This window comes from Haliotis rufescens, unplaced genomic scaffold, assembly GCF_023055435.1.
Source record: "Haliotis rufescens isolate VD_foot unplaced genomic scaffold, xgHalRufe1.0.p SCAF_8, whole genome shotgun sequence".
NCBI classification, from domain to species: Eukaryota; Metazoa; Mollusca; class Gastropoda; order Lepetellida; family Haliotidae; genus Haliotis; species Haliotis rufescens.
In genome coordinates, this window is record NW_025964372.1 from 36,577,556 (window position 1) to 36,590,172 (window position 12,617).

General features: G+C 37.9%; 1 protein-coding gene across 1 annotated transcript in view; it reads left to right on the forward strand.

Moving 5' to 3' along the window:
* Positions 1-12,617, forward strand: part of LOC124138416 (scavenger receptor cysteine-rich type 1 protein M130-like) — a 39,191-nt gene that overhangs the window by 10,028 nt on the left and 16,546 nt on the right. Inside the window, exon 2 of the mRNA XM_048389799.1 lies at positions 11,910-12,072. Coding sequence (XP_048245756.1) covers positions 11,910-12,072 — 163 coding nt within the window. The remainder of the gene's footprint in view (positions 1-11,909; positions 12,073-12,617) is intronic.

Consider the following 12,617-nt stretch of genomic DNA (forward strand, 5'->3'; position numbering starts at 1 on the left):
CTAACTGTAACAATAACTGAACTTTACGCCTTTTATACACATTTGTGATGGGGCGACAATGCGACAACGAGACATATTTTGACCTTGAAAATGTCGCGTTACGGCATCGTCGCCCTTTTGTAAAATAAAGAAAAGGATTATCAAAGAGCGACAATGCGAACACGCGACAATGCGACAAATGGCCAATTGTCGCGCTTTTGTTAATTTTGACACGTTTTGCTTGTTTTTGTAAAGGCGTCAATGCGACAACGAGACAATGTCCCTTCCATAGTAATCCGTGCAAATAAAACTGAGTAATAGAATAGAAGTCTGACATGCCAGTTAAAAGATAGAGTGTTGCAGCTTCTGATTTCATAGATCTTCAAGAAGGGTTATCAATATGGGATGGGTGATGAGTTCAACTGCATACTCTGTGATTAACAATAATGCTCCGAGTCAATACATTTTGTCAAAGGTATGACATGTATTACGTGAATGAACATATTGTTTATACTCGTCCATGTTTTTGACGGACAAAATAATTTACATGCTCGGTAAAACTGAGGCCGGGCATCATTGTGTGTTTCCGTGCTTTGTTCAGGTGAACAATTGACTTGTCCTTGCATGTGTTTGTGACGGGTGCCACTTGTGTGGCAGGATACGCTCACCTTTTCCCGAACACCCATTGGATGACCTGAACCACTTCGGATTTTTATCCCACATCAGTCTGATACACCATGATATAACTGAAATACTGAAATACTGTACAGTTGAAAATGATGTTTATTGCGATTACCGTATTGTGTTACTGCAACTGTTCATATTTTGTGGAGTGATGTTATGTAATTTGTAAAAGAAAGCATATTCAATTGTCCAATTGATTTGAATAGAATATACTTGCGTCAGTGTATTTTATTAACGCCCCAAATCGTAATTTAAACACATAAAATAACAGATCACGCATGGTGCCTTGGCTTACTACTAGATTTAATGGGCCACCCCGGAATATAATAGTTCCCCCCAAAGCGAGGAACATATGTTTTAGTATGTTTACAAGAAATATATTCCAAACAATATCCTCATTAGATGAGAAGATCTTTTACAGAATTACCTCAGTAAGTCAATTACAATGACAGAGCGTCGTAATACATTTACATCAAGTACAAGACGTCAAAATGGCCGACACGATAAACGTGACGGGAGATATTTCGGAAGTTGTTAATTAACCTGTGGTATTTCAAGCCTTTGACATCACTGATCAATTGGCCGATCATTGAAAGGTGATTGTGAAGATGTGTCAAATAGATACTAAGGTAAATTCATAGATTTCTGTAAATTGTCACTGCGACAGTTTGGATTTTTTTTCGTGTTTTTTCTCTCTGGGATGGTTTGTAGCGAGGGTATCCTTAAATGGGCTTGCAACCACGCTTCGGTATGAATTCGTACCAGGGAATTCCAAGGGTTTTCCCCAGGAATGTTGAAGTAGTCAGTGTTTACGCCTTTTCAAGATACAGTCACGTGAAGAACGTCATGTGACCGACCTCGCGTCCAAGTCGTATATCTTGTAAACTTCACTTTAAAAAATTAGTTATTGTTATAACCAAAAGAAACACAACCCATTATCCGATAGGGGTAACTGTACATAGCCGTTACCACAATAAACTTGGTAACATTGTTTGGTTTGACTTCTTGGCGCGTGTCTGAATTCCATTAACATGTAACATATCCTAAAACTAGCTTATCAGCAAATCTCGCTGCACTGCGCGCGACAGATACTAGAGCAAGGCATGCCAGAAATACGAAACCTAAAGCGTCCGAAAGGAAGCCTTGGACATCACGTGCGTCGGGGGACCAGCGCCATCTGATTGGCCGTTAACAGTTGTACAAGGCGGAGCAAAAAGCATCGTTTTTCCGTCCATTTTACGCTTGAAAAACTCGACCCTTTTCTGGACACTTTCTAGACGCTGACCAATTAATCAATTTTAATGAATTTTTAGTCGTTTTTCCGTCCAATGACCATATACGGAAAAAAACGACGTTTTCGTGTTTGCAGTGATAATTTTCAGCAACACCTTCTCCCAGTCATTGACGTCCGACGGGAGTTATTCCAGCAAGAATAGTATATATTAGATTAGATGTGCAAATCAGATTCACGGGGACTTGCATAACACATACACCACCAGGGCTTACAACGAACTTACAATACAATATTAACATATAAATGTACAAATAAACCAAGCTAATGCTGACTAGGAAAGTTGACACTGGTGACGACAAAAGTCTCCGTAGCACAGATGGTACCGTGGCGAACTAGTGTGACGGGTACAGGTTCCCATCGAGGATTAAACTTCTTTGTGTTCATCAATATGTTGTTGCTATACAGTAAACTACGTTTATAACGAACACGCTTATAACGAACTGTCGGATATAACGAACTGTTTCTTGGTGCCGTCCATTTTCTGTATAGATGTTGTACATATGCTTAAACGAACTACGGTTATACCGAATTAAAATTAGGGGTCCTTTTGAGTTCGTTATAACCACAATTTACTGTATTCTATTTGCAATTGCTTGATTGTTTAACGTCTCACTCAGCAATATTCCAGCTACATGTTTAAGATTAAGTCCCCTTTTTACGACAAGCATAACCCGAAATCCCCACTGACACTCTAGTTCATGCGTGTCTATGAACACTTACCGTAAGACTGAATAACCTGTCATCTACATCTTATGACAGAAAGCCCGAAAGGTCGGTGATTCGATCCCCGGCCGCGACATGCCAATACACGTTAAAAGATGGTACTTGGTGTAATTCTGCCTGGCCCTCGGCAATAAGGGGATAAAACAAGGACAAATCGACTCGGATTCAGTACATTAGTACTATGTCTGAGTTGGGTAATCATGCAGCATGGTATATCAGTCGAATAGTAGAAGCACACACGCACGAACGCACGCATGCACACACACGCACACACATACGTTCTTATATAAGTGCAATAATCGTGAGTGGGCGTTTACTCGCCTCTGACAGAAACCATATTTGGTGGAGCTGTGGAGTAGCGTTTGTCAAAACGATTATTCTAACATATTTTAACAAAGGGTGTATTTGTAAATATGTTTCCTGAAAAGTGCACTTATGTGAGTGAGTGAGTTGGGTTTAACGCCGCTTTTAACAGTGTCCCAGTTATATCACGGCGTGTCAGCTTCATGTGGGAGGTAAGCCCGAAGTGATGCAGGTCTCAGACGTTTACCACTTCGGTGAAACCCACGAGCACGGGTATGGTGCTGACAAACCTAGAAACATAATCGGAGTGAACCGGGATTCGAACCCACATTCATAGGTTTCTGTCGTGCCCAAGGGACGCAACTCTGCACAGCGAATCGCGGCGGCACTTATGTAGGAGAAAAGGAAGCTTGATAAACATAAACAGGAAGTTAGAGCGAAGTCATCACTTAAAACAGTTAAAACTTCTAAATCTCTAAAATTCAAACAGCGGGAGAATGTAAAAATTAATTTGATTCTTCAAACGAAAATAAATTCATAAATGTCATTCCTAAAGACATATAAAAAGTCAACGCAAGAGAATACCCAATCTCGACTATCAACCGAAACAGATTCTATTCGCCGTAACAGCCAAAATAGCAGCGAAAATTATATGAATGGATCGCCGTGAAAATAAGAGATGACACTAGGTGTTCGCTTGACGGGTAAGCATGTCCTGCCATGCTGATAGCATCCGCCACGGCCTGTAACGGTTACCAATCTTCTAGAGCAATGTTTGCTATTTTTAGAAAAATACGAGTATTAGAAGTACCAATTGACTGTCAACTTAAACTGTTTGACTATCTTGTTCAACCTATATTGTTGTATGGATCCGAAGTTTTGGGCTTCGAAAATACTGTTATACTGGAACGTGTTCACTTAAGATATTGTAAATATATTTTGAAGGTTAACCCCCTGGATGCCAGAGGGACATATATGTCCCTCCTGTACAACCCTCACTTTGAAGTCGAATAAAATTCAAAATACATCACCCACACAACAACACTTTACAGTTTTGAATAAGGTGGGAAATTCCCTGTCCTGTGATATCATCCACTGGCATTTTAGGCCAAGCAAAAGTACTGAACATGACCTCTGAAAGTTAGGCACATCGTAAATGTCGCCATTTTTTACACATTACTAAATCACCACTCACGGCGTTATTTACAGCATGTTTTGAAATCTAAATTTCGGATATTTACTCGGAGAAATGAATTTCAAAAATAGCATATTAGTGATCACGGGTATCTGTCTTTTATGAAATCACCAATGATCATTCCAAAACGTCTCCGATAACCCTAGAATCGTTTAGAATGTTTTGGGAAAAACGAAAACACGAACGCCGAAGTGAACTTTCCGCCATATTGGATAGTGTTTACAAAATCACGTTTCAGGTACACCGGTTATGAGACGCCTGTAACATCACGTATTTTTCAAACTTATCTGCAATACCTACATCCTTGAATTCCTCATACATTTTAGAATCAAATGACCAGTGGTCTTTGTCACAATACAAAGTGGCTAGATGAAATCAAGCAAAATAACTTAGGTGTGAAAACGAACGCTGTGCTCGAAAAACTGCACATGGATGAAATGAAAACAAAGCAAAATTCAGATTTTACACAGTGTAGCATATTCTCCTATTTTGAGCTATCCATTCGTCTATTCGTTCAATATATTGGCTCAACATTTTCAGAACATGCATGGGAAGAGAATCGTAGGAAGAAGTACGGAATTTCAAATAGATACATTGCAATGATTAGATATTTTCAACAGAAGTTGTCAAAGTTACCGTTCTGGTTGACGCCATGACTGACGCAAAATCACGCACAACCACAACGATATTTATCGGAATTTCTGACTATTTCCGTTTGTTTCTATGAAAATTATGACAACAAATAACAGTACATAGATTGTCAGAATGTTTCTGATTACTTACATGTCACATTTATGTTTATACGATCCCTGAATCAACGAAAGTCCCCTCGTACAATCCCGCGTACTGTTGAAAGTGTACACGCCATTTTGTAAAAGTGGGTCACAGGTAGTGATGTCATACGTCAACATTGTTGTACATATTTGGTCATTTCTTTGAGGTGAAGGTCCTTGAATGAGAGTGCACACGATCACTGTATCATGCTGTTTACAGTTTCAGTTATGGTGTATATTTTGGATGTCTTTTATACATTTTTTCACACAATTAATTTCACTTTGGATATTTGTCAATGTTCAAAATGAAATCATACGTACATATAGGCCACAACATGTATGAAGGAACCTATGATAATCTCCTGTTTGTTTGAACATTGTTTACATAACAATGTGATAGGTTTATAGTGTCGACTACGATATTTCTTTCCTTTGGACAAGTGTTACAAGATGAAGTGTAAATGTAACTGCAGCATGTACATATTTCTTGGGATGTGTAATAAGTCAATATTATAAGTTCATATAACCAATGTCCATGAACAGCCGTTTCATTTTATTTTATAACTAAAACTGAATATATTACTTTAACAAAATGGATAATATGTTTCGGTAAAATATATGCACACATTTCTGAAATGTCTTGGTCTTGGATTTGTCTTTTATGTCGTTGGATACAAAGAACAGTGATATCTAACGATTCACCAGGTGCGCGTTAGTCACAAACAATTTACGAATTATTCCTCTCGTTTTGCATTATATAATCAATGGTTACAGTATTGTTTCAATATTGTGATCACAGGATAGTAAACAGTTTACTTTATTTCTCCAGGAATTGTAAAATGTATAAAAATAAAACCCATGCCAGGTACCCCGTTGGTTCAAACGTATACGATTACCCTGATAATTCTATACCAATAGAGCTTTCTTTGCATCTTTTATTGTGTAAGAAAAAATAGCATAATCATGAACAAATATATGTCCATTATTGAATATAATTCTGGTTGTTTTGAAATATTCTTTTGGGAATTTCATTACGTAAATTGATGCCAAACAGGTGCGTGTCTTGTCCAGTTAAGATACACGATAAACGTTCTAATTGTTTACATATTCAAGACATTATTTACTTGGTGAGAGCAGTCATTTTATGTTGTGTCGAAAAAGCGTCAAATTCCGTTTCACACATCGAGATTTTCCATACCATGAACGAAAATTAGGGGAGATATATATAATCAAAATACCAGTGTCGTCTTTTTCCGACGTTATCGAAGACATAAAACCAGCCATGACGTCAAAAGGTATCGTGTTATTTTTAGGGTATTTCATAACATTTGGTGATAAGGCTTGTGCTCCGTTAACAATCAGGAGAATGTTGGAATCTAAGGACAAAGTTATAGGTTAGATAAGGCCATCCATTTCTCTATTACCTCCTTTTTATGAAGTACGATTTCATCATTTCTGATGGGTATATTTTATAACTAAACGTGTACAGTTTCAATATTGATATTTGTGTTGGAATAGTTTGGTTCCTCCTGAACAAAACACCACGAAAATATATTGTCCTTACCCACAGTTAATTCTCACCAAGTGACCTGAGTTACAACAAACTAGAGCTAAGCATAGCGGAGTTATGCCCCCTTTTCTTTGTACGTGTGTAACCTCTCTGTCACCTTTTGACGTCATATAGAAAAATCAGTTTTCGTCATTTACGGCATGCTATTTTTGGAATTGAATGTATGTCGTTATACATACGCATATAACTCCATTTGATATGTTGTTATGTCGTTCAGATATTAGGCATTATTTTGTTCGCTCACAGTTTCCGTAAAGCTTCTTAATAAAAAAAAATGTCGCACAGTACTTTTATCGGTGTACGATAAAAAGCGGAGAAATTTACTGTTTTTCAACGCAGAATAAATTCTCGGACAACACTTAGGAGCGTCTTTTTTAAAAACCGGTTTGATATTTACAGTTAAATTTACACTATTAAATAAGAAATTTCATATTCTCCACCTCTGGGTAATTTTATAGCCAGAGGTAGATCCAGTGCCGCGTGAGCGCAATTCTCGCACAAACTTCGCTTTTCCGATCTTATGAAAATGTGCGTCAGAAAAAAAACTCGGCATCCAGAGGGTTAAGCAATTCAAACTACCCCTGATTTCATAGTGGACGGGGAATTAGGGAGATACCCATTAAACATCCATGTTAAGTTAAGAATGGTATCATATTGGTGCAAATTAGTTCTGTCAGAAACCAAATTATCAAACTTATGTTCAAACTCCAAATTGCCCACCCAGAGTTTAATTTCACACTTGTAAATGAAATCCAACGTATTTTACAAAGTACAGGTCTGAATCACATTTGTCTGTCTCAGGAATTTCCCAGTGTACAATGCCTAACGTCAAAACTGTCCTTATAGATCAATTTTTACAAAGCTGGAGGAGTAGTAAAGTAAATTCCTCAAAAGGACATAATTATAATCTGTATAAAGATATCCTCTCAGTAGAAGACTACTTATTGTATTTACCTCATAATTTACGCATCTAGCTTACTAAAATCAGAACCACCAACATCCGTCTCCCAATTGAAACTGGCCGATGGTATAACCTCAATAGGGAAGATAGGCTTTGCTCTCTTTGTAAAAATAAAATTGGTGATGAATTCCATTTTATACTAGAATGCCATGAATTGGATGATTTAAGAAATAAAGATATCCCATTATATTATTGTAAATATCCAAATACTGAAAGATTTGTTTCACTTATGACTTGTTCTTATAAACCTCTCCTCTTACGACTAGCCCTGTATGTAAAATATGGACTGCCTATGCTCCACTAACTATTGTCTCATTTCTTTGTATATATGTCTCTCTTGTCAACTTCTATATGTCACCTAGGTGATTCATGAGACATAGAGAATCTCACCCAAGTGTCTTTTGATATCAAATATATCAACACGTGTTGATAAAAGTGGAAAAATTCCGAGGCTTGCCGAGGATTTTTGCCATTTTTATCAACGAGTGTTGATATATTTGATATCAAAAGACACGAGGGTGAGATTTTATTTATCATCCAACATCATTCTTCCAACTTTTTCAATTTGTAGACAGTAGTTAGCAGTGTCTTCAGTGTAAAAAGTACTGCCAACAGCTTCAGTAGCAGAGCTGTTAGTGATGTCATTTGATCGTGACGTCACAATGATCTGCAAAGCATTGTGATGTAATTTCATTGCAGCGATATCTACAGTGCATTCGTCACCATTCGCCCCTTTCCGTAGCCTGCAAGAAGACTCGTCCCCCTATCGATGAATGTTATGTGCGAAAATACGACAAACCAATCAGAATGCGCGTATGAATTCAAGTTCTTCGTCAAAGAATCCCTCAGAAATAATTTTTGATTTTACATATGTCTTGCATCTAAAAATATACCCAAGACACAGTTAAATGTGTTCAATCATACTGTATTATTTCGCATGTCCCGATGTGCTTTAAATTGTATCTGAAATATATATAATATATGGGGAAAGATGTGTGAACCATTACGCAACGAGTTGACAAATGTTTTAGGTATGCCCGTTTGCGCTAAGACGGAACCCGGTCGCAAAAATGGCCATGAGAGGGGCACGAGTCGCTATTCGGCTTGTCCCGGAATAACACGAGTTGGTCACGAATGATCTACAGTGTAGATATAGAGATTACTACACGTGTGTCTATCAGATACCATTGATCTTACAACGAGTTGTAAGATCAATGGTATCTGACAGGCACGAGTACAGTAATCTGTTTCTTACACACCCTAAAATCGCATCTTTTTAGCATCGAACCGATGAATTTTGTCTATTCCCATGATTGCAGTAGCGCATAAATACATAACACCTCTGTCATAAGTGACGTCATCCTTTGTGCTGCTTACTACTCATAAATAATGTGATCCTACACAAAAAGGTTTCCGTCATATATGTGGATTATCAAGGCGATGATGAGAATGCAAACTAGACAAAAACCAAGAACACGCTGTGTGCCAAGTTGAAAGTTTACACCTCAAAGAAATTACCAAATATGTACAACAATGTTTACTTCCGTATGACATCACTACCGATGACCGACTTTTACAAAATGGCGTGTTCACTGACAACAGTACGCGGGATTTCCAGGGGCGGTTTCGTTGATTGAGGGATCGTATACACATAAATGTGTCACGTAAGTAATCAGAAACATTCTGACAATCTGCGTACTGTTATTTGTTTACCATGTTTTCGAATGTAACAAAGAGAATTAGTCAGAAATGCAGACAACTACCGTCATCGTGCGTGATTTAGCGTCAGTCATGGTGTCACACAGGACGGAAACTGTTACGGCTTCTGTTGAATTTACCACATCATTGTAATGTATATATGTGTAATTCCATAATTAGTGCATGGATACTCTTCCCATGAATATTCTCAAACGCTTGATGGAGCCAGTGTATGGAACAATTAGTCGAAAGTACCTCTAAAAATGAATTTTGCTTTGTTTACATTTCAGCAAGTACAGTTTGCCGAGCAGAGTTTTCGTTTCCATTCCTAATTTATTTCGCATGATTTCATCTAGATAATTTGCATTCGTGACAAGGACCATCTATCCATTGTTTCGGAAATGTATGAGGAATTCAGGGATGCATGTATAGCAGCTGAGTTTGAAATATACCTGATCGAATAGGCGTCTCATAACCGGCATTTTGTAAACACAATCCAATATGGCGGAACGTACACTTCGGCGTTTGTGTATGCGTATTTTCCAAAACATTCTAAACGATTCTAGGCTTATCAGCGACGTTTCAGAATTATCATTAGTGATGTGATACCCGTGATCACTAATATGCTATTTTTCTACTAATTATGAGTAAATATCCGATATTTAGATTTCTAAACACACAGTACATATTTATATAACGCCGTGAATTGTGATTTGGCGAGATTTACAATGTACCTAACTTTCAGTAATTTTGAATTGCCTAAAATGACAGTAAATGATAAACAGAAGGGGGAATTAAAAACTGTGAAGATTCTGCGTGATGTATTTTGAAATTTATTTGATTTCGAAGTGAGGGTTGAAGAGAAGGGACATAGATCTATGTGTCGCTGTGGCATCCAGGGGGTTTACACTCTCAAAAAACGATAATGTTGCCATAACAACAGATAATGTAACTGATAATAATAACAAACAAACTCGCAGACGAAGACGAGTTTGTTTATTTTTATTATTAATTACACGGTCTTGCTGTTCAATACAGACGTAGGTGAACATTCGACTGAAGCAACAGCTACTTATGAATGACTTACACTCAGGAAAGTAGTCCGTCATCATCTGACCCCAGGTCATCACCATGGAGTAGCCAATCACGGGCCTGGAATTCGATCTCACACATATGTTTGATACCAGTTATCTCAAATGGGTTAGGTCTTGGCAAAACCATTTCTTTTATATCTTGTCTCAGCATAATTGATAAATGGTTCTAAGCTTATGATGAAATTCGTGGACTTCAGTCAGCCGGCAGAAACATCAACCAACCTGAAGTCAATACAAAACTTCAACGCCATAGAATAACCAGTCTCGACTATCTACCGAAACAGATTTCATTGGGCGTAACAAGCGCAATGGAAGTCAAAATAGAAGTCATTACAGGTGATTGTTTGGCGGATAGTGATGCTCCTGCGTTTTGACCATTGACTACTCGTACACAGGATTGATAACTACATTGGCAGCAGTACTTTGATCAGGGTCACCGTATATGTCACGTACAGGCTGTGTCAGGACCGTGTCACCACAGAAAGTAAATGGTGATGTAATGCATAAAACCAACAACAAAAAAGACTGTAGGTCTCGATGGATTACCATTCAGAATCTCATTGCATAAAGTCAACACAACGCATAGCAAGCTATTGCTTTGCAGTTTTTGTATCAGCCTCTCAGAGGAATGAGGGACAGACAAGACTATTGTAAGTTGTTATCATATAAAAACATATCTCTTTATTCATTACCTGAGAAGGTATATGGAAGGGAATAAGAACATAGTTAGAGCATACTGACTTTGGAGAATAATGACATTGAGATCCCACAGAACTTGTATCGGTCATTTATACGTCTGTAATGTTGTAATTAACAGAAAGCTCATAATAATTTTTGTTTTGTTGATATCAAAAATCGCCTTTGACACAGTCGATCGTAACTGTTGCACAAATTGATGTCTCAGGTAAAATGGCACAATTTGCTGAAAGCTTATACCAAGACGTTAGGTGTTCCATTGGACTAAATGCTTATCATTATCTTTATGCTTGTCAGGGTGTTAAGCAGGGATGACAACTGTGACCAACCTTGTCTCTGTTTTTTCTCCTTGGCTGCTGGTCATGGGATACGAAGTTTTAAAATGTTTAACATGTTAATTATTGGGATCGTTTGTTAAATTATTGATGATTCTTACCCTCCATTGTAGAAACCAGCAGAAATACAACGTTGTCTGATATTTGTATATATTGTATAGATAATAACATCCATATATTTATTGTTGAATAATACTAATACATGAGTGCATTTGTTTAGTCCAACGTAAATTGTATAATGATTTGTTGTGTTGTCCTTTTCTGTTACACAGGCCCAATAAAATTGAAAATGTATTTCACGAAGTAATCACTCAAGTTAACTTCTTTCTTAATTTAGGGCCGGTCGGGTAGCCTAGTGGTTAAAGCGTTCGCTCGTCACGCCGAAGACCCGGGTTCGATTCCAGACATGGGTACAATGTGTGAAGCCCATTTCTGGTGTCCCCTGCCGTGATATTGCTTGAATATTGCTAAAAGCGGCGTAAAACCATACTCACTCACTCACTCTTTTTTAATTTAATCAACTTCTTTTTTACTATTATTCGTTCGTGGGTTAATTCATTAACTGCATGTCTTTGTGTGCTATAACCTGTTTTGCTTTTATCAGATGCAGGTACTCTGCTGCGTCTGGTTGGCAGTACAAATACCACCGCTGCATGGGGAAGACTGGAGGTTTACCATAACGGATCATGGGGGACCGTGTGTGATGACTCGTTCGACAGCAACGTTAACGGTGCCAAGGTAGCCTGTCACACGTTAGGCTATGCAAAGTGAGTTACATTATTATTATGGTATACAAGATCGTTTTTATTGGTAGGTGAAGTAAGATGAAATGGTTTAACGTCCCTTTTAAGGATTATTGCACTTAAATAGCGACGTCTGTGTGTCTTCCATCGATACACTTTCTGGAACATATTAACTTTCTGAAGCATCTTGACATTATCTTGAACAAAAGGCCTTTAATACAGACACAGATACTTCATCTGATTTTATTACATTATCATCTCTGATAACTTAACAGAAGTTAACAGAACCGTTGACAAGAAGTCAACCAAATTCTTCAAATAGAAACACAAACTTGTAAAAACATGTGTGGATACTAGGTAAATCCGCTTGCTTTTAGGTTCTGGTTTGCTGTTTTACGCCCCACTCAGCAATATTCCAGCTACTTGACGGCGGTCTGTAAATCATCGAGTCTGGACCAAACAATCCAGTGTTTGATATCATGAACATCGATCCACGCAATTGGGATACGATGACATGCTTCAACCAAGTCATCGAGCCTGACCACCCGATCCCGTTAGTCGCCTCCTAC